This window comes from Bufo bufo, chromosome 9, assembly GCF_905171765.1.
Source record: "Bufo bufo chromosome 9, aBufBuf1.1, whole genome shotgun sequence".
Lineage (NCBI taxonomy): Eukaryota > Metazoa > Chordata > Amphibia > Anura > Bufonidae > Bufo > Bufo bufo.
This window is the reverse complement of record NC_053397.1, coordinates 197,201,161-197,227,062: the sequence shown is the minus strand read 5'-3', so window position 1 is coordinate 197,227,062 and position 25,902 is coordinate 197,201,161. Positions and strand designations below refer to the sequence as shown.

At 45.0% G+C, this 25,902-nt stretch overlaps 1 protein-coding gene across 2 annotated transcripts; it reads right to left on the bottom strand.

Annotated features, from left to right (window-relative positions):
* Positions 1-1,347: 1,347 nt before the first annotated feature.
* Positions 1,348-24,939, bottom strand: ACOT11 (acyl-CoA thioesterase 11). Of its 2 annotated transcripts, none has more exons than XM_040406981.1 (16): positions 24,811-24,939; positions 22,128-22,291; positions 21,210-21,279; positions 20,629-20,689; positions 18,614-18,715; positions 14,781-14,916; positions 13,809-13,968; positions 13,447-13,566; positions 10,071-10,215; positions 9,715-9,770; positions 8,676-8,742; positions 7,199-7,282; positions 5,122-5,255; positions 4,905-5,036; positions 4,705-4,828; positions 1,348-2,193 (listed from the first exon to the last, which is right to left on the bottom strand). In XM_040406981.1, the coding sequence occupies exons 2-16, from the start codon at positions 22,267-22,269 to the stop codon at positions 2,050-2,052; spliced, it is 1,677 nt and encodes a 558-aa protein (XP_040262915.1). In that variant the 5' UTR covers positions 22,270-22,291; positions 24,811-24,939; the 3' UTR covers positions 1,348-2,049. The 2 variants fall into 2 exon arrangements, with proteins under 2 accessions (XP_040262915.1, XP_040262916.1); XM_040406982.1 differs by having other exon boundaries at positions 22,231-22,291; positions 24,811-24,883.
* Positions 24,940-25,902: the final 963 nt, after the last annotated feature.

The window sequence follows — 25,902 nt, the reverse complement described above, 5'->3', positions numbered from 1 at the left end:
CTGTGAGGAGGGCTCAGGTAGACCCCTGGGCACCGGCCCACTGGGAAATTTCCCTGAAAGGTCTATTGCCAGTCAGCACAACGTATTCTCCACTTGCTGCACAAGTGTAGCAGCCCCTCCTTTCACCACCATGGGACTTCCGAAAATAGCCACCGCTCAGCTGTTTTCAGAAGTCCCATATCAGTTAATGGAAGGTGGCTGCTCATGCACGGCTTGCTCTCTGCTCACATTGGGGCCCTGTTCTGGAGATGGAAGTGCATCCCAGAGGTGAGATCTGAACCTATCAGACATTTATGGCATATCCTATCGATATGCTACCAATATTCTAGATGGGAATACCCCTTTAAAGGCGTTTTCTGGGACCTAGGTACTGATGACTTATCATCAGAATAGGTCATCAATATCAGATCAGTGGAGAATCTTAAAGTTGATTGAACTAAATCAGTAACAGCGACAAATGCAGCACAGGACACACGATGTTACATATCACTTCTTTTCATTGACAGCACTGAATATGTATCATACGAGGATTTCAAGCTACATCTGAAGAACAGTCAAAATGCCACAAATGGTTTCAAAAAACAAAAAGTGCCCTATGTGCAAAGTGTCAAAAATACTGAACTTGAGAACTACACAGTCATGATCAAACAGCGGTGACAAACCTTTCACATCCATCAGTCTTTAGATTGCACTCCTCCCTACCTAACGCATCGGTGGCCTATGACTTAAGGTAACCATACACCTTGCACATAGTTGCCAACAGTCCTGAATTTGTAGGGACTGTCCCTAATTTTCAGAGACAATCTAGGCTGTTCTATGCTGAAAATGTACGCGCCACTCATAAGTGGGCGATTCCAGGAGATTTCACAATGTTCTCAGGATGGGGCTTGAAGGGTTTCTCCAGGCTTTTAAAAAAAAAAAAAAAAAATCCAAGCTTCCTAGTAAGGGTACTTTCACGCTAGCGTTTTTCTTTTCCGGCATAGAGTTCCATCCTAGGGGCTCTATACCGGAGAAGAACTGATCAGGATTATCCCCATGCATTCTGAATGGAGAGTAATCCTTTCAGGATGCATCAGGATGTCTTCAGTTCAGTCTTTTTGACTGTTCAGGATGGAGCTAATACCGCAGCATGCTACGGTTTTATCTCCGGCCAAAAATCCAGAACACTTGCCTGAATGCCGGATCCGGCATTATTTTCCATAGAAATGTATTAGTGCCGGAAAATACCGCAATGCCGGATCAGTCTTTCCAGTCTGCGCATGTGCTGACCTTTAGAAATGTGAAGAAAAAAAAATAGAAACGGATCCGGATCCGTCTACAAATGCTGTCCGTTTGCATGCAGATTGCCGGATCCGGCAGACAGTTCCGGCGACGGCTTGCCGGATCACTCTGCCGCAAGTGTGAAAGTAGCCTAACTTGTCATACAGGCTCCAGGCTCTTCCACTGGGGTCCTGACCAGATGTCTTCCCTTTTACTATTATGCAGTTGAACTGGAAGAGAAGGGGAGACATCCTGTTGGGACCTGAGCAGAGGAGCCTGCAGCTTGAGTGAGTGCAGCAGAGACTGCAGCAATGGCAGAGCGACGGGGAGAAAGCAGCTCTTCTTGCTGTTCTTCTGGAAGTCCAAGGGGTCTCCCCTTCTTCCAGGAGCCTCCTCCATGTTTAGGGAGAGTTGGCAAGTACTCCCTTGAGAACAGAAGGATCGAGCATGTTGAAGTCCATGCCTAATATCTGCCATCAGGGGACAGTGAGGACATCTTCATACACATTATATGGGTGGCTGGTCACGCTGAAATTGTTGGGTTCAGTCAATGTTCGTTTAATGTGTATGGCCACGTTTACGGTGCAGTCTGTTGGGTGATGGGCATGTTATGCACGCAATATAAGGACGGGTCTACAAATACATTATGGGGCGGAATTACTAAATTATCTAATAGAAAAACTGTTGGTTGCCCACAACAACCAATCACAGCACAGCTTTCAATTATTAGGAGCAGCACACAAAATGAAAGTTTTCTTTTAGACTATTTTCATAAATCTGATCCGTGTTTTACGGCTGGTTAGAGTCCTTCACATTGTCAATAAGAAATCGCTCACAGGCTTGATAAGTGCTAGCGAAATCTGATGATAATCCGGTCATGTTGGTAGTTAATTGCGAGACAATTCCTGGGGTAAACTGATTGTAATAGGAGATCTGCAGAAAAAATAAAAAATTAATAAATACTCCATAATACCTTGCGGATATACAAGCTAGTATGGCTGTCATAAAGGGCATCTGTCAGCAGATTTGTCCCTATGACACTGGCTGACCCTTTACATGTGCGCTTGGCAGCTGAAGGCATCTGTGTTGGTCCCATGTTCATATGTGCCCGCATTGCTGAGAAAAATGAAGTTTTAATATATGCAAATTAGCCTCTAGGAGCAACGGGGGAGTTGCCATTACACCCAGAGGCTCTGCTCTCTCTGCAACTGCCGCGCCCTCTGCACTTTGTCAGTGCCAGGCGTGATGACATTTTCACTGCCTGGTCCTGTCAATCAAACTGCAGAGGGCGTGGCAGTTGCAGAGAGAGCAGAGTCTATAAGGTGTAACGGTAAAGCCCCCGTTGCTCCTAGAGGCTAATTTGCATATATTAAAACATCATTTTTCTCAGCAATGCGGGCACATATGAACATGGGACCAACACAGATGCCTGCAGCTGCCAAACGCACATGCAACAGGTCAGCCAGTGTCATAGGGACAAATCTGCTGACAGATGACCTTTAACTTCAAGTGGAAATATTGCAGGTTTTGGCCCTCCAAAAAAACATTACAACCAATACATGGTTATTCAAAACCATTGTATAGCCATGTATTCAAATAGGCAATAAATCATCAACTATAAACATATACATGGACATACAGCGGGGGCAGCCATAGTGGCTCATACAAGGCCCGCAGACCTGCAACGTTCTTTTTAAGGGAGTCTGCTACTAGAAAAATCACTGATAAACCAGGTACAGTGTCTTGTAGGACTAGCTCAGCTGAATGTAATGACACCTTTCACTTAGTGATCTGTTGCTTCATTCTGGAGAGCAAGTATTTTTTATCCATATGCAAATGAGCAGTTAGGTGCACTCAAGGCGGGCTCAAGCCACTCTGTGCACCCTTGCTCCTCCTGCTTTCTCTGCCAGCCCCTCCTTTGTGATTGACAGGGCCAAGTAACTATGTAGTAACCTAGCCCTATCAATCACAAAGAAGAGGGAAGAGCTGGCAGAGGAAGGAGGAGGAGCAAAAGGTGCACCGAGTGGCTGTAGTGCACTTAACTGCTCATTTGCATATGCACCAAGAGTACTTTTTCTTCAGAATGAAGCAATGGATGGTTAAGTGAAAGATATCATTGCATTCAGCTGAGCTAGCCCTGCAAGACATTGGGGGAGATCTATCAAACTGGTGTAAAGTAGAACTAGCTGAGTTGCCCATAGCAACCAATCAGATTCCACGTTTCATTTTTCACAGCTCCCTTGGAAAATGAAAGGTGGAATCTGATTGGCTGCTATGGGCAACTCAGCCAGTTCTACTTTACACCCCCATCTCCCCCACTGTGTCTGGTTTATTAGTAAATTTCCTGGTGCCAGAGTTTCCTTCAAGTGGTGGCTTTCTGCTGGTTGGCACTTTTATGTGGGCTCACTTTTGCGGCAGATCTCGTATATGACACCACTACCCATTGTACCCAGTACAGGTCATTATACTGCAGCACAGTACACTTTACTTTGGGTCTTTCAATAACATGAATGCCTCTAATCACGGAAGATCCTACCACAGACGACTTGCCGATGGTCGTGAATCTGCAGAGCACATAGAACTTACAGAGGGCATCAGACGTTTTGCCATCCAGGATAGAAGGGCCTGGTGTTTCTTTCTCCCTCCATGCCATTTGGCCCAATCCTGCACCCACTCTGATGAGGGTAGTCCTGGACAGATTCCAATTTCTCACCAAAGGAGGTTAGATCAACCTTGGCTGGGCTTGCACTCTCCAAGGGCCCTATAGCAGCAGCATGGGCTGCCTGTATACTAAGTATGCCCCTTTAAATGTACGATTTGCCCTTTTGACCAAATGCATGGCATATGGTAAGCATCTGTATGCTCCTTGCAATGTATATTTTTATATAACTGTGCAAAACATGGTTTAAAAAAAGACCTTGATGCCCTATAAATCAATAAGCAGAGACTAAAGGCTGTTACCAAAGACATAACACGAACCTCCTGGGCCGACCTAATTATCACATGTGATTTATAGCACCCCTGTCCCCAGGGGCGTAGCTAAAGGCTCATGGGCCCTGGTGCAAGAGTTCAGCTTGGGCCCCCCTTTCCTCAGTGCTTTGTGGTCAGGGGAAGGGAAGCACATTGCCTTCATGCTTCCTGAGGCAAAAATTTAAATGCCCCTACCCCTCTTCCCATGCCAAATTCTTGACCTAACCCCTTCCCTCCAGCCAGAGGTGTAACTTGACCAGCATGCACTTTCTTCTTATGTGGCACAAGGGTCTTTGGGACCCCTCAGCACCCCCTATAGCTACGCCCCTGAGGTGGTAGGGAAGTCATTGGGACCCTTAGGCACCAGGGCCTGGGTGCAACCGCTACCTGTGCACCCCTTATAGTTACGCTCTTAGGACTAACATAACCTCGCTTCCTGTCTGCTCAATTAGGCCAATTAGTTAAAAACAATACCTTTGTCATGGGTCCTTGTGACCAGATACAGAATCCGGAGCAAAGAGTCTCTCCCCGGGTGTACTCCTCACAGGGGGGATAGGTAGAGAGGGTAACCGAGCGAATCGCTATAACATAAGGGTCTCTGTAAAAGGAAATATGCCATGAGTATACTAGATTTGAGGAACTAAATAGACAAGTGGTTTAGGATCAGATCTTACCCAACATCACAGGGTAGCCGCCGAGAAGCCAGGATGATGAAATCTTGAAGCTTGCCATCTGCACTACGCACGGTGCTAACTACGTGATAAATTGCATCATCTTCATTCACTTGTTGCAGGAGTCGGCATTGCCTACAAAGAACATGCGGTATACAGTATAAAAATGCGGGGAAACAGATTACAGATTTTGATATTTTTTCCCCATTTCTTCCCTCACTTGTAATAATGGTCCCATTCACTGCGACGGGTCAGATCAGAGAGCAGGTTGAAGGTTTGTCTTGCATCAATGGACACCAGAATTTCAACTTTGAAGGATAGAAATGAGCCGTCCTCCAGGGTGTACAGGCGGACCTACGTGGAGGAGAGGACTAGACCGTTATACAGAAGGTCACTCCTCCATATACTTTGCACAAACGTTCTTTGAGAAGCAGCACACGTTATTATGCTCCATGTCCTAATTTTTCTGTTTCTTTTTTCTTAAAGGGACACTTATGTAAATATTCTATTTCTTTTTTTTTTTTTTACGGGTGGTTTTTTGATTATAACTTTCACTCCATGCATTGTAATTCCCGTCCTGACTCAGTAAATTCCTCATTGTTTGGACGTATAACTTTCTCAGTTAAACCGCCACTGAGGCCAAATAGAGCCTCCCTATAGCGACTCAATTAGAGCATTACTCTAATCCATGCAATGCTCTTTTGTGGGCATCTTTATCTAGGCCTATCAAAAGAACAATTGAGCCGACATACTGTTAACCCAATTCTACACCTATTATTAGAATACTGATTACCTTGCCGATAAGATTTTCCTCTCACAGCAGCCTGACAATAGATTACCCATCTATATAGGCGGTCTTATTATACAGTATGTGTTGACTGCTACAGAAGGACAATATTTGAGATTTTCAATCCTGACACCCGGGACGCTACGGCCTTCTCACAGTTTAGATGACGTCACGTGGCCTAGGCACAGCTCAGTCACATTCAATTAAAAAAGGGGCTGAGCTGCGATACCAAGCGTAGCTGCCTATACAATGTACAGCGTTGTGCTTGGTAAGCTGTGAGGCGGCCGTGGCACTCACTGGAGGCCGTGGTTTCCTCAAACCACTGATCGGGGTGGGGGGGGGGGAGGGCCACGGGTGTCAGACCTCTACTATCTGATACTGATGACCTACCCTGAGGCTAGGTCATCAGTTTAAAAAATTCTGAAAACCCCCATATAGAGGGTTAAACCTATTTCAACATTTATGTGACGGCAGTGTCAAAAATGATCAGTCGGTCAATTTTTTGGGGGTTTTGGAAGCATTTTTTTCTGAAAAAGGAGTTTGGAACATGACTTCTATATAGTATATGTTCCAATTCAGCATTACCTTTATTGAGATATTGTACATCAAATTAAAGGGAACCTGTCACCGTGAAAATCCACTTCAATCTGCAGGCATCATGTTATAGAGCAGGAGGAGCTGAGCAGATTCATATATAATTTTATGGGAAAAGATTCATAAAACTTGTAATTTATTCATTTATCTCAGCTTTTTATGCTAACGAGTCATGTGGGCAGTGTTATTCACCACTCACTGCTTAACAGTCGCTGAGTAGGACCGCCCACATGACTCCTAAGTACTGTATAACAAGAGCAATGACAAATAAATGTAAGGCTACTTTCACACTGGCGTTTTGGTTTAAGTTTGTGAGATCCGTTCAGGGGTCTCACACACGGTCCAAAACGGATCAGTTTTGCCCTAATGCATTCTGAATGGATAAGGATCCGCTCAGAATGCGTCAGTTTGGCTCCGTTCCGTCTCCATTCTGCTCTGGAGGCGGACACCAAAACACTGCTTGCAGCGTTTTGGTGTCCGTCTGACGAAACTGAGCCAAACGGTTCCTTCCTGACACACAATGTAAGTCAATGGGGACGGATCTGTTTTCACTGACACAATATGGCACAATAGAAAACAGATCCGTCCTCCATTGACTTTCAATGATGTTCAAGACAGATCCATTTTGGCTATGTTAAAGATAATACAAACGGATCCGTTCTGAACAGATGCATGGGGTTGTATTATCTGAACGGATGCGTTTGTGCAGATCCATGACGGGTCAGCACCAAACGAGAGTGTGAAAGTAGCCTAAGTTATACTGGATAAAACCTATAAATAAAAAATTCCATAAAACTATATCAATCTGCTCAGCTCCTCCAGCTCTATATTATGCTGCCTGCAGATTGCACTGTGTTATATTAGGACAGGTTCCCTTTAAATGCTTACAAATGAATAAGACATTCATATCTAGTACCTTATTGATTTCGGCAGCCAGGACCCAGTCAGCTTTAGACACCAACATTTTCAGGGCAGACACATTGTTGTAGCTGAGGTAAACCTGCAGAGGATTATAACAGTGGAAATAACAGACGCCAAGACATAACCTTGTACATAGCGCCAGCCATACACATAACAATAGCATCGGTCGATCAATTTTGTATTGCCGTCCTGCATCTCTCCCATGCCCCACACGTAATCAACATCTCACCACCTGAGCGAGGCAGTGTACAGCTCTGGAAACAGGCATTGCTGTCAGCCACATGGAGGTAAGTATCTGAGTTTACTGTTTTTTTTATTTGGCCCCATGCTGTTGGACCACATGGGGGCCTCTACAGGGAGCACTAAATAAAGGCATTTTGTACTGGCACACATAAGGGGGCATGCTCTTGTACTGGCACACATTATAGGGGGCACTATGGGGACATTAAGAAGGGGCATTTTTTGTACTCGCACACATTTTAAGGGGGAACTTTTTACTCTGGCACGCATTTTAAGGGGGAATTTTTTGCACTGGCAAGCATATAAGGGGACATTTTTTGCACTGGCATGCATTATAAGGAAGCATTTTTTGCACTGGCACCCATTATAAGGGGGCATTTTTATACTGATATACATTATAAGGGAGCATTTTTATACTGGTATACATTATAAGGGGGTATTTGTTTCTATTGGCGCACATTATAAGGGGACATTTTCTACTTGCACACATTAGGAGAATTATTACTACTGGAGGACTATGGGAAGAATGATTACTAGTATGGGCACAATGGGGACATTATTACTTATGGGAGCAATGTTAACACTTAGTTCAGCCTGGCAGAAAATTATTACTATTGGTGGGACTTTTGGGAGAACCATTACTGTGGGGGGCACCCTGGCACAGTATCAGCTCAGCACAATTATTTTTGGGGGACGTTATGTTTACAACAGTAATTTTGTAGGGCACAAATGAATAAAAATAAAAACTTAAATAGCCCTTTAAGCCAATGTAGCGTGATCGCCCAAAAAGGCAAGTGATTGGCCATTTTGGAAAAAATTCCGGGCCACTTTTGCCTACACAGGTAAAGACTCAAATGTTTTTATTTTTTTCAGGGGGGGGACTGGGCCTTGCCCACAACCAAGGCACGAAAATGTGCATGACCTCCTTAAAATGTACACATTTAATAAAAGTTGTAAGCTCAAGAAGTTTTCCCATTTCGAAGCCCTTGACCTGAAGAGCCTACAATCTAATTAGTGCAATATATATTGAGTTGCACCGGGCCCCTGATGTTTGAAGCGGTCCAAACTGAACCCATAGCCACATAGCCATATAAGCAGCACATAGAAGGTTGAAGGGGTTACAGATTTTGTATTAGGGCCCAGGAGCTTTGGGTCATGCCTCTGTTGATACATTTTAGAATTTGCTATTAAGGCACGGACAGACGCAAGACTGACGATCCTCAGTAAATTACCTGATTGCAGGGGTCCCATGGGACTGACAGAGGCACCTCTGACTGTTTGAGGGAGATGACATATTTGCTGTTAACAGAAAAAACCTGCATAACTATCAAAAAGCCATGTCTGATTATAGTAAAATTACTTTATAATTGCAATTATGCTGCCCAAAAGTAATCAGCCAGAAACGGCTGATCAGGGGGCATGCGTGGTGTCAGACCCTCACCTTTCAGATATTCAGAATCTATTCTGAGGATAGGTTATTAATATCAAGAGCGCATGGAAAACCCCTTTAAAAGGTTTTTTCCAAGATCTTTTTACATCAGTATCTGACTGGTGAGGGTCCGACTCCCGGGTCCCCCGTCGATCAGCTGTTTGAGAAGACACCGGCATTCGCGGTAGTGCCGCATGCTTCTCTCTGCTCACCAAGCACAGTCTGTACATTGTATAGCGGCTGTGTCTGGTAACGGGGCTGAGCTACACCAAGGCCATGTGACTAGTGAACGTGACGCTGCGAGAAGGTTGCGGCGCTACTTCTAAAAACAGCTGATCGGCGGGGGTCCCAGGTGTCAGACCCCCAACGATCAGATGCTGATGATCTATCCAGAGGAGAGGAGCTATGGGGTACACCAGTGTGTTGGGTTGTGGGAGGACACGCACCTTTGTGTTAAGCCCTTTTCACAATTCTGACATGTAACCTTTAATCGCTTCCCCCAACGTCTCTAAATAAAGGGGTCTAAAAGTGTGAACATAAACCAGGGGGCGGCCTCATCTTGATTCTCGCCACTGATGAGACCCTAATAAAGAGTGGAAAATTGTACCTATCTTGACCCAAAAAAAACAGAGTTACACTGACATAAAAGGTGAAATTTATCAAAACTGGTGCAAAACAAAAGCAGAGGAGTTTAAAATGGCAACCAATCAGATTTGTTCTTTCATTTTCAAAGGTGCTTCAGGAAAATAAAAGCTGGAGTCTGATTGGTTGAGATGGGAGACCAGTTCTGATTAATCTCCCCTGTAGTCTTATAGATTACATAGCACCCGACGTTGCTTTACCGGTCCAGCCTAATCTTCCTGCGAGCAATTGCTTCTCGATACCGCCTTTCTCCATCCTATAAAAAAAAAAGGGGGGACAGGGACAGAAGTCCTATGTAAATGCAACATAAATTAACTGGAAAGGCAGATCACCACATTAACCTCTCATCTTCATTCTCCTCTATTACCAGTATGTGGAATGACATCCGCCAAAAAATACCTGCAAATAAGTAATATACATCCAGTGTATGGATTACGGGATGGAAAGAAAATAAAACTTAAATAAAATAATTACATAAAAAGAAAAAAAAACCCTCAGGATATAAAGTTATAACGTGCTATAAGATTTGCTGGAACCATGGGGGAGAATCACTTACCCCCGGCTCCGGTTTGATGCGAGAAAGGATACACGGGTGATTGTCTTCATCCAGGACCACGAAAGTCATGAAAGCGCTGTTTATGTGTCTTCTGGGCACACTCACATCATGGCAAAAGGCCTCGACGCAGACCCCAACCTCCATACTGCAAAGACACGTTCACCATGACACCAGTAAGATAATGAACCTAGATTTTTGACAAAAGTAGTCCTTTTTTCAAAGACTGATAGAGCATGCTGGGAATTGTAGTTTTACACAAAGTCACACACAATGCTAGGACAACATCTCCAGTTCATGGTGTCACGGAGTGGATCAGACAGGCCCTCATGGCAAATACTACTACAGGGATACTATCTTTTATGACTGTGTAGGTTAAAGACCCCGTTCCTTCCCCACAACTGCCTGCTCGTCAGTGGAGGTGAAAACTGCCTATTCATGCAGTGATCCCCTCCAATGTATGGGGACGAGAGATTGCTACCGCCATCGCGCCTCCTCATACAGGGTCATTGTTTATGGGCAGCAGATCGCGGTTCACACACCGCAATGTGCTGCCCACAAATGATGATTTAGGCGTCACCATGAGCGACTGATGCACCCAATGATTGAGCATTTCGCTCATTCATCAGGTGATTGGCGGCACCTTTACACTGGCAGATTATTGAGTAGGAGTGTTTGTATGAACATTTGTCCCTGACAATTCAGAAGTGTAAAAGGGTGTTTACTTATTGCCCATTTACTGGACATTGGAGGGACGGTCACTGAGGGGATTTCCGGGACCCCAAAAATTGTGGGAATGGCCAGGAAAGAAGAAGAAATCATATTCCGGGAGCACTGAAGTGCCAGGACCTACTCAGTTCCCCAGCTGTCCCAGTGCTTGCGGAGGTCACCACTTCTGGCGTGGCAGCAATGCCACGTGCTGCTTCCAATCACTGTCCTCAGCAGTCATGTGAGGTAGCCCGGGACATACCAGACTACCCTAGATGAATGCTGAGTAGTGGTCACGTGAAATAGTCAGGTAAGACATCACTGGAGCTCCGGAAGCACAGCACCCTAGGAGTCACGGCACTGGAACAGTGCCTGAATTTTTGGGGGTCCCAGAGAACTCCTTTAAATACTTTTGCTTCCTATAGAAACAGATGTTGGAAATGAGCCATTAGGATTAAGCTGGTATTTCTACACCGGTCTCGATATTCCCCAGCGCAGCTTAGTTTTTGACAAAGCGCATGCCTCATCACAAATTAAGTGCATCCTGCGGCAGTCATTGAAATCTACGCCAGCTCGAAGATGGCGTAGATTGCGGTCATCATTTACGCCAGAAAACTGCCATAAATGATAAATGAGCCAGGGCCCAGTCCGACACTGGATTGGACAATATGGGACTGGTAACACCCAGTTGCCAATTTATTCGTACATTTCAAGGAGGAATAACACAGGAATGGAACGAGACAAAGAAGGACTGAAACATAAATAGTAGTAAACTAAATAAGCCACTTATCTCTATTGAATCTTAATATAAATGTGATAGCAGAAAATACACTATTATGTGCCGCCGCTATACTGGGAAAACACTCCGCAATAAACCCATAAATGTTCTCTTCTTAAGAGCTTTATCTCAGGCGGCCTTGCTCTTTGCACAAGCTTCAGGTGTGCAAATCTACAGCCAGATAACGTCCACCCAGTATTCACTGCTTATGTCAAGGGCAAAATAATCTATTAAAGGGGTTGTGTCGCAAAACATATTCCACATTTTTCAAACCAGCACCTGGATCTGAATAATTTTGTAATTGACTGTAATTAAAAGTTTTGTATAACCACCGAGTTATTCAATAAAATGTATCTGTATAGCGCCACCTGCTGTTTGTTCTTTTCCCTACTTTTTGCCACGTCTCACTGAGTTGGGCGAACGCGCAGCATCCATTTGTTGTGGCAGTTACAGGGAGAGAGCTGCAGCAGAAAGGACACTCCCCCTGAAGATGATCTAGCAGAGTAGTCAATGGGGAGATCTCTGGATCCATGTGAGGTACAGGGCTGGTTCTAGCTTTGTTAGAAAGAGGTTGTCAGGTACTAAAAGATCTCTGATTTTCATGTTTTACATCAATCATGGCACAACCATGCAAAAAGACGTAATTCTCGTTTTGGCGGCTTTATTTACATACATATTATGCAGCCGTGGTCATGTGAGAAATTACACAACCTGAACCATGACTCACACCCGGGCAGGTATGGGTTAAATGCTCAGTCTATGCTCTTGGCAATTTAAATACCAGCAAATCAGGTTTGATAATGCTGTGCTTGTGATGGACAAGAGCGGTTCTGCAGGTTTTGGAAAAGAATACATTCCATTGTCTAGCTGCTATCTACAGGTGAAACTCAAAAAATTAGAGTATCATGTAAAAGTCCATTTATTTCAGTAATGCAAATTAAAAGGAATTGCTTTAATGCAGCTTAAAATTCAATTTTTGTAAAAAGGTTCAATATTCTAGGCTCAAAGTGTCACACTCTAGTCAGCTAATTAATCCATACCAAGTGGACACCTACAGCCAGAGGTGCCAGTTTATAGCCATAGTGAAGGGAAATCAGGAGAGAAAGAATGACTACCCTAAAGTGCTTTTGTCTGCCACTTTGGCTGCCACCATACCTCATCAGCTGGGGATAGAAACTCATCTTGTATTGACTACAGATGGATGAACTGCAACCCATCCTTTGCACCTTTTCACTGCACCGAACCCCAGGTAATGACAGCCTGAGGAAGTAGACCGTGACACATCATCTTGTCATGGCCACTACTACTCCCATCCTCTGAACAGGCTCCTTAGGGGGCTCGCTGCAGCCACAACAACTATTGTGCAACCAGTGGAAGCCTATCATGGGCATCTAATAAGGACACCACATCCTGAAAGATCATGGTGAAACAGAAAATAAGTAACTGAGGTGCTAGTTGGCCAAGACCAATGGCTGGCAAATTCACCTGTATAGAAAAGTCAGGCTAAAATTGAGGTGTGTGTGGAAGGAGAAGACTTCTATACTACTAAAAAAAAAGCATGTTCCTCATCCTCATTGGAGTGTTCTCCAAGTCAATAACCCAAGGATACTTTTTATCTCAGCACTGATCGGGTGGTCCCAGGTCATCTGCAGATAGCAGATAGGCCAACCCTGGTCTAAATCAACTAACGCACCCATCCATTACATTGGCTACAATCCTATCCTCTGATCAGTAAACTACCAGATAGCTGAGGACAATCTATGCAGAAAGTGTTAACATTTGTCCAAATAAGCTCTGAAACATTGCTGGACTGTCCGAGGCCAAATAAAAGGAATTTTGGATGATGGTTTGGACTAGGTCCTTATTTGCAGGTATGTGAGGTTTGGTACTGACCTGTCTTTAAAGGCATTGTTGACAATGGCCTTTAGGATCAATCGGTCCCCAACTTGTGAGGGTCCCCGAAAATGGAACATTTCAATTACCTTTAAAGTTGGATGTGCGTGACAAAGCCGGCTGCGGAAATCAGAAAAGCAACTTGTTACCAAGAGAGCAGAATGATGAAACTAGTACTTGGTGCTAACAGAAGGATGGCATATGCCAATGGAAGTACACACAGAGAAGAGTGTCCATCATGCGTCCACGCTGCCAGTCATATAGACTCTATCACAATATTACATGGTAGCCATGATCATTTTCTCTCTCTTAAAGTGAACAGAGGACGCCATTTAGAAATCTAATAAATCCCCGATTCATACCTGGCAGCTATTGTTGCAACATTCTCCATCCAGGCCATTATCTGTCCACCAAAAGTATTGCCCTGGTGGTTGGCATGTGGAGGCAGCACCAGTTCAACGCTCTCCACGTGAGTTTTCTGGGCAAGGACTTCTCCATTCACCCCTCCTTCTCTGCTTCTTTCTACAGTTCATATATTAGAAAACACATGACACATTATAGGCAAGGGATTTTTTTGCTGCCCCATCTGAGAGCAGGATATAATAGAGGGAGAGAAGCTGAGCTCTGCGATATATAGGTTTATATGATTATAAAGAGCAAATCCTGGCAGGACTCCTAGGAGAGACAGTGAAGAGTCCTGATGACCCCGCCTCCACACAGGATGATTGACAGCCATCTGTGTGCATACACTGATACAGGAAGAGCTGTCAATCATCCTGTGTGTAGAGGTGGGGTAAATCAGGACTCTCACTGTCTCTCCTAGGAGTCCTGTGAAGATTTACTCTGCTTTTTTTAATCAGAAATCCAGGCTAGGGCAGCGTTTAAGACCGCCCATTAGTGCCGGTGACGTCACCGGGCTCACTGCTAGGTGGAAGCCTCTGCCTAGCGTAGCCCGGTACATCACTAGATGTACACCAGATATACAGCGCAGCGCAAGGGAGAGCATCGGAGCATGAAATGTTTCGCTGCTCAACTCAGAGGGGCTGAATGGGGGAAGAAGGGGTTATGTCCGGGATCAGCTTTAAGTGCAAATAACTTACTGTACATGAAAATATGTGACTCTTTTTGAGCAAAATTGTGGGGGCCGACTATCACTAACAAGCTGGCCTCTTTAGATGGGAACCTACACTATCAGTATATCATGAATGCAATTCAGGATAATCCACGTTTTCTATGTTTGCACGTGTCTTTGCACATAAAAGTAGAGGTAAATTGGTCCAAAAGCCCAAGAACAGCCAGCAATCTCCAAAAACTGTGGATGCTCTAATATTTACCATCCTGCTGGGTGCTCCGAGTCAGCAGGTCCTTTATATTGTCAGTATGGACTAATCTCATGCGTCGTCTTTCAGCAGCAATACTGTGCTCCAGATGCTCTTCTTCAGTGAGTGGAGTCAACGGTTTTAGTTTCACCTGCAAACGCATAAAAGGGAATGTTTCATCAGAAAATTACCGGTACCTATTGTTTAAATGAAATTTTTATGTTTTTATTTTTTAAGAGTTTTTGATAATTAAAATTTTTTAGATATTCAAAAATAAATCCTGAAATCTTTTCACACTGGCCACTGAGCCTTCTATTGGCTGTCACTTCCTATTGATAGAAGTCATGTCATTGTCATCACAAGTAGTAAAACAATAAAAATGTAACACTTGTATATCTATAAACACAGGGTCCATCAGTGGCAGTAGGTGTTAGTCACAGCTCACCACCTCCCCTCCCTGCACAATGACCTCCACACAGGTCACAAAGCAAGATCACTACAAATCATTGAACATCGAAGACAAAAGTACAGGTGATACATTCACGTTAAAAGGGTTGGCTAGTAAAATATAATAATAAATTATATAATATATATATTAGTGGGGATTCGCTCTGGTAGGCAGGTTAAGCAGACGCAGTACAGAGGCAAAATACCAGTTCTTTATTTACACACCAGGCAAGTTCACAAAACCAAACGTCACTTTGCAGTCTTGGTGTTAATTCACACACAATGGCAAGTTCATATAATACAAGTCACCTTGTAGGTTTTTGGTGTTGGTTCACACCTTGCTGGCAGTTCTGCCTCAAACAGTCCATAGCAGGCTTTAGGGGGCCTGTTTCCCTCCAACCCTGCACAAGCCTCAGATCCCAACACAGAGATGCCTTGCTGCTAAGCCCAGGTGTCTTTTAAGGACAGCTACAGTAGGTGTTGCCAAAACCCGGACCGGCACTTGAGATCCAGTCTGGTGTCTGACCCCACCTGGCTGCAGATCAGCCCAGCAGCACATGCTGGGAGGAAAATGCCTGTCTTCCCAAACCACACCCTTCACTGTGTCACTATATATATCTTACATGTGTTACAACAGCATGTTATAGAACTCAGGGTACTTTCACATTAGCGTTATTCTTTTCCGGCATAGAGTTCCGTCCTAGGGGCTGAATACCGGGGAAAAAAAACTGATCAGTTTTAGGCCTCATGCACACGACCGTTGTTTCATTCTGTGTCCGTTGTTCCGTTTTTTCGTGATTTTCTGCGGACCTATTGACTTTCAATGGGTCCGTTGAAAACTCGGCTAATGCACCGTTTGTCATCCGCGTCCGTGATCCGTGGTTCCAGTCAGTCAAAAAAATATAACCTGTCCTATTTTTTTCACGGAAATGGGACCATGAAAAAACGTGGAGGCACACAAGATTGTCATCTGCGTTCGCGCGTCCGCGTCCGCTTTTTCCTATCATTTGTATGGCAAACCTGACTTAGACTTTTTTTTACTTTCCTTCATGTCTGGTGATCCTCCAAAAATAAAGGAAGACACATGGAAACGGATCACGGAACAACGGAACCCCATTTTGCGGAATGGAACACAACAACAGTCGTGTGCATGAGGCCTTATCCTAATGCATTCTGAATGGAGAGCAATCCGTTCAGTGTGCATCAGGATGTCTTCAGTTCAGTCACTCTTACGGTATTTGGCTGGAGAAAATACCGCAGCATGCTGAAGTATTTTCTCTGTCCAAAATTCTGGAACACTTGCCAGAATGCCGGATCCGGCATTATTTTCCATTGAAATGCACTGTGTTCCGGAAAAACGGATCCGGTTTCCCGGTCTGCGCATGCGCAGACCTTTAGAAATGTGAAAAAAATAAATACCGTTTTTCCGGATGACACCAGAGAGACGGATCCGGTATTGCAATGCATTTGTGAGACGGATCCGCATCAACATCAACGTCTACAAATTCCGTCCGTTTGCATACGGAATTCCGGATCCGGCAGGCAGTTTCGGCGACGGAACTGCCTGCCGGAATCCAACAACGCGTGAAGTGAGAAAGTACCGTAATATACTTCAATCATCCAAAGTGCCCTATCTGAAGATGTCGGATCCAGTCCCGGCGCCCACACTTCCAGACTGTGCTCGACATAAGACAGCGTTTTCTGTGTTGGCACGTCATGAGTGATTTGCGTACAGGGTGGGCTCGGTCACTGGCTTATTTCAATAGCTAAGCCCACCTCGTTCTTGGCCTATTTGTCATCAGTGATGGAGAAGGGCCTGGCTTAGCTATTCCCTTCATGCACTGCCCTGATGATGTGCTGCCCTGTGTCGAGCACAAGCTGGAAATGGAGGCATCTGAATAATATTAGTAAGTTGTATAACTTTCTATTTTGGCGCGTGTAATAATATATTTTTAAAGAGGATTTCCTGGAGTAAAATATTGATGATCTATTCTCACGATAGGTCATCAATATCTGATCAGTGGGGGTTAAATTCCTGACACTCCCACCGATCAGCTGTTTCCGGTGACGTCACGCTTATCAGTCACATGGCCTATGTGCAGCTCAGTCCTATTCAAGTGAATGAGCCTGAGCTGCAATACCAAGCACAGCCACTATACAATGTATGGCGCTGTGCTTGGTAAGCTGTGAGGAGGCTACAGCATTCACCCGCGAGCGCAGTAACCTGTTCAAACAGCTGATCTGCGGAGGTGCCAGTTGTCGGACCCCCATAGATCAGATACTAATGACCTATCCTGAGGATAGGTCATCAATATTGTACTCCAAAAAAGCCTCATACCACATGTCATTATTTATAACTTTACTATATTACACTCCTCAACATTGAAATTGCAACACCAAGAAGGACATTTTTTTGAACTATGGAAACCACAGGATTCATAAACATGTTAATGATAAGGAAATGCTAAAAAAAAAAAAAATGGAGACAAAATATTCAAAAGGATCTTAATTTATTCAGTATCGAGTATGAGCGCCACATACAGAAATACACGCCTTGGCATGCCATCGACGAGGTTATTAATGGTTGTTGCAGGAACGTTCTGCCACACTGAATCCACTTGAGCATGCAAGCAGGGCGGGTTTTAGACAAAGTTTGGCCCTGGGCAAAATTTTAAGTGAGGCCCCAAAAGTAATATTGCACAAACACCACATTCACACACAGCCCGCCCAGATTGCGGATTACACATGGTTTTTTTCCATGCAGATTCTCGTGCAGAGAAACTGCAGTGTAATACAGTACCAGCAAGGTGTATGAGGCTACTTTCGCACTCGCGTTTGGTGCGGATCCGTCATGGATCTGCACAGACGGATCCATTCAGATAATACAACCATCTGCATCCGTCCTGAACAGATCTGTTTGTATTATCTTTAACATGGCCAAGACGTATCCGTCTTGAACACCATTGAAAGTCAATGAGGGACGGATCCGTTTTCTATTGTGCCAGATTGTGTCAGTGAAAACGGATCCGTCCCCATTGACTTACATTGTGTGTCAGGACGGATTCGTTTGGCTCAGTTTCGTCAAACAACTGATCAGTAGGGGTGTCAGGAGTCGGATCCCCGCTGATCTGATACTGATGACCTATCCTGAGGATAGACCATCCATATCAAATTCCCAGGTAAATCTTTTAACTGAAAAGCTAGATGGAGCTAGGTGCTTGAAAATGTGATCATCTGCAGATCTTAGTAACACCTGCCACTTACTCGAATTGCGTAACCTTATGGCTTGTCCTTCTTGGTGTTGTAATTTTAATGTTCAGAAGCGTATTACTAGAACCGTAGTATTGCGCTAATGATAATACAATTACTATTAACATTTTTTATATTTTTTTTTACTTTACCTTTTTATTATCCTGTGGTTGTGCAACAAAAGTAGCAAATGCCTGACAGACTTTCCATTCTTTTCCATTACACAAGTCTTCTGAAGTGACGTGGATTCCAACCTAAAAGGATAAAAACAAACATACACTGACATAACGGTTAGGGTGCACATTCCATGGAGGCAGACAACACGGCTCCTATGGGGCCCCTGGAGCATGTGGGCCTGTCCTACGGCTGTGCCGTATGCCTACCTATGAAACTGGCTGACATGTTGCATGTGCGCTTGTCAGGTGAAGACATCTGTGTTGGTCCCATGTTCATATGTGCCCGCATTGCTGAGAAAAAATATATGCAAATGAGCCTCTAGGAGCAACGGGGGCGTTACCATTACACCTAGACGCTCAGCTCTCTCTGCAACTGCCGCGCACTTTCCACTTAAGGAGAAGTCAGGCAAGGTGTGACCACATTTACAAAACAATGCGGGCACATATGAACATGGGACCAACACAGTTGCCTTCAGCTGCCAAGCGCACATGTAACAGGTCAGCCGGCGTCATAGGTACAAAACTGCTGACAGATGCCCTTTTTTCTCCTACAGGCTCCTGGGATAATCCAATACTAATGCAGTTTTAGTGATGGCTTTAAAAAATGTGTTTAAAGGAGTTTTACAGAATTTTCATATTGATAGCTTATCCAAAAGATAGGTCACCAATATGGGATTGGCAGTGGTCCAACCTCCTCCCCCAAATCAGCTGTTTGAGGAGAGACACTGGAGCACGGCAGCTTACCAAGCACAGGTGTAGTGTCCCACTAGGTAAATGTGGGCACTACACAAGGGTCAATTGGGACACGTTGTTCTCCACCTCCTGTGGAACAGTGGCATTGTATATTACATTACATTTTAATGTATATTGCTATATGTGCATTTTCCCTACTTTATCTGTGTATCAGGCCTGTTAGGGGTAATTCCTCCTCCTAGACCGTATAGGGAGCTAGGGGACCCCTAGTATAAATAGCCAGGTCCAGACAAGAGAGAGTGAGGTGAGAGCTGTGTAGAGTCAGTTCAGAGTGGGCACTTCAGCCAGGCAGGAGCTAAAGGCCAGGTTCTGACATGCAGCTAGACAGTCCAGGCTTCTAGTTGCCCCACCGGGAGAAGGGTCTGCCTCCTGAGAGAAACCAAGTTCCCATACCAGAGCAGAGCCAGTATTCCAGCCAGACAAGAGAGCTGAAGGGCAGAAGGATTTATTTGAAAGCAAGGACATATACCTGAGGAAGTTTCCCTAACCAAGGATAAAGCCAATAATAGGGCGTACGGGCCTTGGGATAAAGACAGACAGGATTTCTGAGGAAAAGTGCAGCCTGATCTGTAAGTGCGTTAACCCTCTGAGTATCTTGCAAGAACATTGTGCCTGCCATTTGTATAAGCCTGCTTGTGACTGCTGCTGACATATGGAACTGAACAAAAGACTGTAAATAGTTGATGGTTTCCAGTAAAAGGAAGTTTTGGTTCACCACAACATCGTGTTCCTCAATTATTCCTATTATAAATCGGTGTGCCACCGTGACCGGCACTGGCGTCACAAACTTAAAGGGACCTTGCCACCGGCACATTAAACCTGCAACACCCAGGGCACCTCACCTACCACCGGCCTGGTCCCTATACATTGAGAGTGCCCCAGAGGACTCCTGTGCCAGCCTCTCCATCACTGCTGTACGCCTGCCCAGGGTCTTTCATAAACTGTGAGTAACCAAGAGCAATCCTCATTTGCCTATTAACCGTGACCTCACCATCGCATTACCCTGCAGGGCTGCGTACTGCACAGGACCGTCCATGTGACCGATGAATATGACGTCACTGGTCTCATGGAACACCACGGCATCTTTGTACAGCTGATCGGCGTACTGCCAGGAGTCAGACCCCCAACGATCTCATATTGATGGCCTATCAAGAGGATAGACAATCAATTTGAAAATCCCAGATAACCCCTTTAACAATCTCATACACCATATAAATGTCATCATCATGGATACAAACCTCCATACTGGAATTAAAGGCTCGGTTCACCTTTGTCTTCAGGTTAACAACATGTCCCACACTGGAAATAAAAAAGAAAGACCGTACATCATATACATCATCCATCTAAGGATCCGCCCCCTTCTGTAAACCTGGCCTTCCAATGCAGACTATAGAGGTCAGGTTCCTGCATAATCATCTCGTGTGGCCCTGTCAATCAAGGAGAGGGAGAGGCTGGCAGAGGAAGAAGGAGGAGCAAGGGTGCACAGGGTGGCTTGGGCCCGCCCTCGATGCACTTAAATGCTCATTTACATATGGATTAAAAGTACTTTTTCTCTGGAATGAAGCAACGGATCGTTAAGTGAAAGGTATCATTACATTCATCTCAGATAGCCCTACAAGGGCAGAATCTCTTATGTTGGCACTGTCAAGTTGATAGGATACTAAAGCGAGAGTTGTCCTTTTATCAAATCTCTCACTCACAAGGTGGAACTTGCATCAGTGGTTATATATAGCAGACAGAACTGAAGATTTGAATTGCTTTGCTTCAAATGTCCACTAAAATTCACAGTTTTAGCTATAAAATAGTTGAATGGCAATACCTTATTGTATGCTCAAGATAGATGTCATCCATGGAGGCAGTGACACACGGGCAGCCTGCATGCCTCTCGGCTGTAGAGGAATTTGCAAGGGAAACAGTCAGCAAGGATGCAAATATTCTTATAATCCATGGAAGAGCACTTCTACAAACTCGCTCCTACATTATATATGGTTGGAGATAATGCAGGACCCAGCAAGTTACTTTATCTCATCTCACGTACAACACATGGGGGGCACTACACATTATGGGGGCATTCTGACACTTACCGACTGTGGGGCACTTCTCACTATCATTATTGACATTGAGGCTATCAATATAGTTGTTTTTTTATGCACATTACATTTCCTCTCTGGTATCGCCCCCTGCTGTTTATTCTTCTGGTCCACCTTCTCCTGCATTCAGTGGTGGACAGACATGCTTAGACGCTTCTCTGCTCCCTCGAGATCTCATCGTGAAGCAGGTGAATTGGCCCAGACATCTTACATTCATTTATTCCTATAGCTATCTCTCTCTCTAGACAGTGGAGAAGGACATCATGGGGGTAACCTATATGTATTCCTGGGCCTGTAGCTGAAGGACTTAAGCCCAGGGGAGGCAGGGATTAACAAGAGCTAATTGCAATGCATAATGGAAGATGCAGGGGATTGATGAGCTGCTGCCCACCCACAGAAAGGGAAGAAAGTCCCCCAGATATGTGAGTAAAAGGGTTTTAAAGGGCTTCTGTCACCCCACTAAAGTCATTTTTTGGCTACTTAAAATCCTTATGAAAAATGACTTTAGTGGGGTGACAGAAGCCCTTTAAATTTGTGCAATAACCCCTTCAATAGGCAAGTATGGTGCAGGGTTTTATTATAAGATGCCCGTATAACCAAAGCACTGTATACAAGACGCGCAAGTCGCTTCCACCCCCCATTCTCACCTGACAAGCAGGCTGCCGTGTCTATCCATTTCAGCAGCTGTCCAGTGCTAAGCTGACCACGGTGGTTGGCGTGACATGGGAGCACCATCTGACTCATGCGCACCTCTGTAGGGTTTCGTACATCTTTGTTTCTACTCTCCATGGCACGGCGGGACAGATGCGACCTGGAAATAATGAATACCTTAGTACCAATGTCAGACTGGAGTTCCTTGTACCCACCAGAGGAAATTATTCTCTGGGCCCAAGCCCCATATCATCAATATGTCTAATAGGTATTGTTTCAAATAAATAGAACCTAGTGGCAGTTCCAAATGGACCTTTGGGGCCCACTATGGATCAGAGTCAGGCCCACCAGAGGACCCTCTGAGCCAGTCCGATGCTGTTTAGTACTATGTTGTACAAAAATGGTCAATGTGGTGCGGTGTGAGCAGTGGTATTTGTCTGGCGATTCTCGCATATTTGTGGGTGGCAGCCGGATCTCTACCAGTCCCCGGTCAGGCAGGGTCCAGCAATGCCAGATCCCGAGAGCTCCAGCAGGCTGTTCCCTGCCGGATCTCTGAACTATAGTGTGAAACTAGCCTTAGGGCCCACGCACACAAACGTATTTTGTTTTCGTGTCCGTTCCATTTAAAAAAAATAAAAATTGTGGCCTGTATACGGAACCATTCACCTCAATGGGTCCGCAAAAAAATGGAAATGACTCCGCGTGCATTCCGTTTTTGTATGTCTGCATGGCTGTTCCGCAAAAAAAAGATAGAACGAGTCCTATTCTTGTCTGTTTTGAAGACAAGGATAGGCATTGTTGTTACAATGGATCTGCAAAAAAAAGGTACATTAATAATCCATATTTTTTTCAGGTCGGTGTTTTGTGGACCGCAAAATACATACGGTTGTGTGCATGAGCCCTTATACAAAGACTCCTCGGGCCATTCATCAGCTGCTGTGCGACTCTCAATACTAAATAGCCTGCAAAATACAGACAGATGAATCCACTACTACAGTCTAATTGCAGTCTAAAAAACTAACTTGATAAACGTGCCCCATTCACCTTAGAACCACATCTCAAAGGTCAAAAACCACCACTACAAGAAAAAAAAAGAAAAACAAACGTTTACTATTCCCCATAGACTTCCAAGTAACATCTGAGGCGGACATTTTTGACTAAAAAAAACACCAATAAAACTGGTGTAAAGGAAAACTGGCTTAGTTGCCCATAGCAACCAATCAGCTTCCACCTTTCATTTTTCAAAACTCCTTTGGAAAATGAAAGGTGGAATCTGATTGGTTGCTATGGGCAACTAAGCCAGTTCTACTTTACACCATTCTGATAGATCTCCCCCACTGTGCGACGCCAGCCAAAAGACGGTGGAAAACTACCCCAGGCTGGCATAAACTCTGGCACCATATTCAGTAACACGGTAATAAATAAATCATAGGCGATAAAGCAGCAAAATGATACGCACATTGCAACGCTAGCCAGCTTTCCAGTCACTGGCATAAGTTATATTACACCGCGGCTTACGTATAAAGCTACGTAGAGGAACGAGCAAGGCAGCGTTCACATCTCCGTTTAGAAGATCCAACGCAAATGGCGTTTTTTTTTGTCAGGCCAAAGCCGGATCTCCTAACGGACATGCGAACGAGGCCTAAGATGATCATACAAAGTAAGCGCTGGTTAGGCTACTTTCACACTTGCGTTTGGGGTTCCGTTTGCGAGATCCGTTTGAGGGCTCTCACAAGCGGCCCTGAACGGATCCTTTCATCCCTAATGCATTCTGAATGGATAAGGATCCGTTCAGAATGCATCAGTTTGGCTCCGTTCCGCCTCCATTCCGTTCTGTAAGCGGACACCAAAACGCAGCTTGCAGCGTTTTGGTGTCCGCCTGGCCGTGCGGAGCCAAACGGATCCGTCCAGACTTACAATGCAAGTCAATGGGGACGGATCCGTTTGACGTTGACACAATATGGTGCGATTGCAAACGGATCCGTCCCCCATTGACTTTCAATGTAAAGTCAGGACGGATCCGTCTGACTAACAATTAGACTTAGACTTTTTTTTTACATAGAATGCAGACGGATCCGTTCTGAACGGATACCATTGTTTGCATTATAGGTGCGGATCCGTCTGTGCAGACACCAGACAGATCCGCACCGAACGCAAGTGTGAAAGTAGCCTTAGACGCGGCGGTACGGGGACGGACTGTTGGTACGTTCACACAGCTAAAATCCGCCGCTGAAAACAGGATGTTTTCATTCAGACTGGCGATTTGGTGGCGGTTTTAGAAGAGTTTTTGGTTGAGGTTTTCCTGCCTCTCCATTGACTTCTATGAAATGCACAATCACGTTTGCTCACAAAAAGTAAAAGCTTCTTTTAAATCAGCTACTGAGATAAAAACTCAACCATTTTTACACTGTGTGCACATGGTCGAGTCTTTGTTTTGTTTTTACTGCATTCAAGTCAATGGAGAGGTTTTGTTTTCCGCTGCTGAATCCGTGTCAGATTTCAGCCTGTGCGAACGTAACACCCCGAGGTAGAAGAGCCAAGTAGAGCGAGCCAACACACCGGACGAGTTACATAAAGCGTGCAGAGAGCGGAGCAGACATAGGGGAGAGGTAGTGAGAGGGTTAATAGCAGCGAAAGAGACGTCTAGATAGAATATAAATGAAAAAAAGGAGACTTTACTATGACATGAGCCTGCGTCCCTCCACCTGCTGCCTGTCCCCAGACGAAGGCATAGCAGCGGAGTCCCTCCCCTCACATTGCTCCGCCAACACTTCCTCAATCCAGCAGGACAGGCGTGGAGCAAGCCTTAAACCGGCAGAACCTGGCTGCTATTGAACTCCAATGCCTCTGCGGGTTCTCGGCTGAGAGCGGCCACGGTTCATGCACCCATTTCCCAGCGCACAGACCTACTCCTTTTATAGGCAGAAATCCCATCATGACATGATACCAGGGCTGCGCTGCAACAGCTTACAGCTCCTCCCCAGGGCTAGAAAGAGTTAATTCTATTCTCCGTCAACTTCCAAAAAAGACGCAAAATGCATCTAAACCGTATTGTGCTGCAGATGAATTAAAATGCACGATGCATAAAAACCCAGGTGTCATGGGGCGGACTGATACAAACAGGAGTCTTAGCTTTGCAGACGTCGCCACTTTAAATGGAGTTGTGCATGTGGAAGGCAGATTCTGTCCAAAATTAGGGGGGATTATGGGAAGAGCACTGCAGTGATGTGGGTCAGATGGGGAGCTGCAGAGGGCGAGTAGTCCCTGCAAAGTCCTGAGGTTGGTACGTTGCTGCAGCGCTTCGCTGTGTTCAGTGTCACTTCCCCGAAGCCTGAGGTTACCAAAGGGCATTAGCATTTACTAGAGAACTGCCTGTACCAGCCTGAGCAATACATGTCAAGTTTGTTTGGCAGTGCCCAAGCGAGTTCTGCCTAGCAACAAGCAGAGGGGGGCTCTTTGTCCAGACTTTGGTGGTCACTGTGCAGTTTTGGTTCTACAAGGCAGGCAGCACTATTATGGATTCCGCTACCACGGACCGTAAGTTATGGTCGGTGGTAGCGGAATCCATAACGGAATTCTTAGATATAACCAGAACCAGCACAAGTTCGCTCATCCCTATGGACAACTTATCCCCAAATCACGGACGGTCAACATTTTTTACAGACAGATTGGAAAACCATAATGACTGATGAAGTAGAGATGAGCGAATTTCATAGTCCTCCCCTGCATAACGGAAACGGGACGGATCGGTTATGCAGCTCATGGACTTCT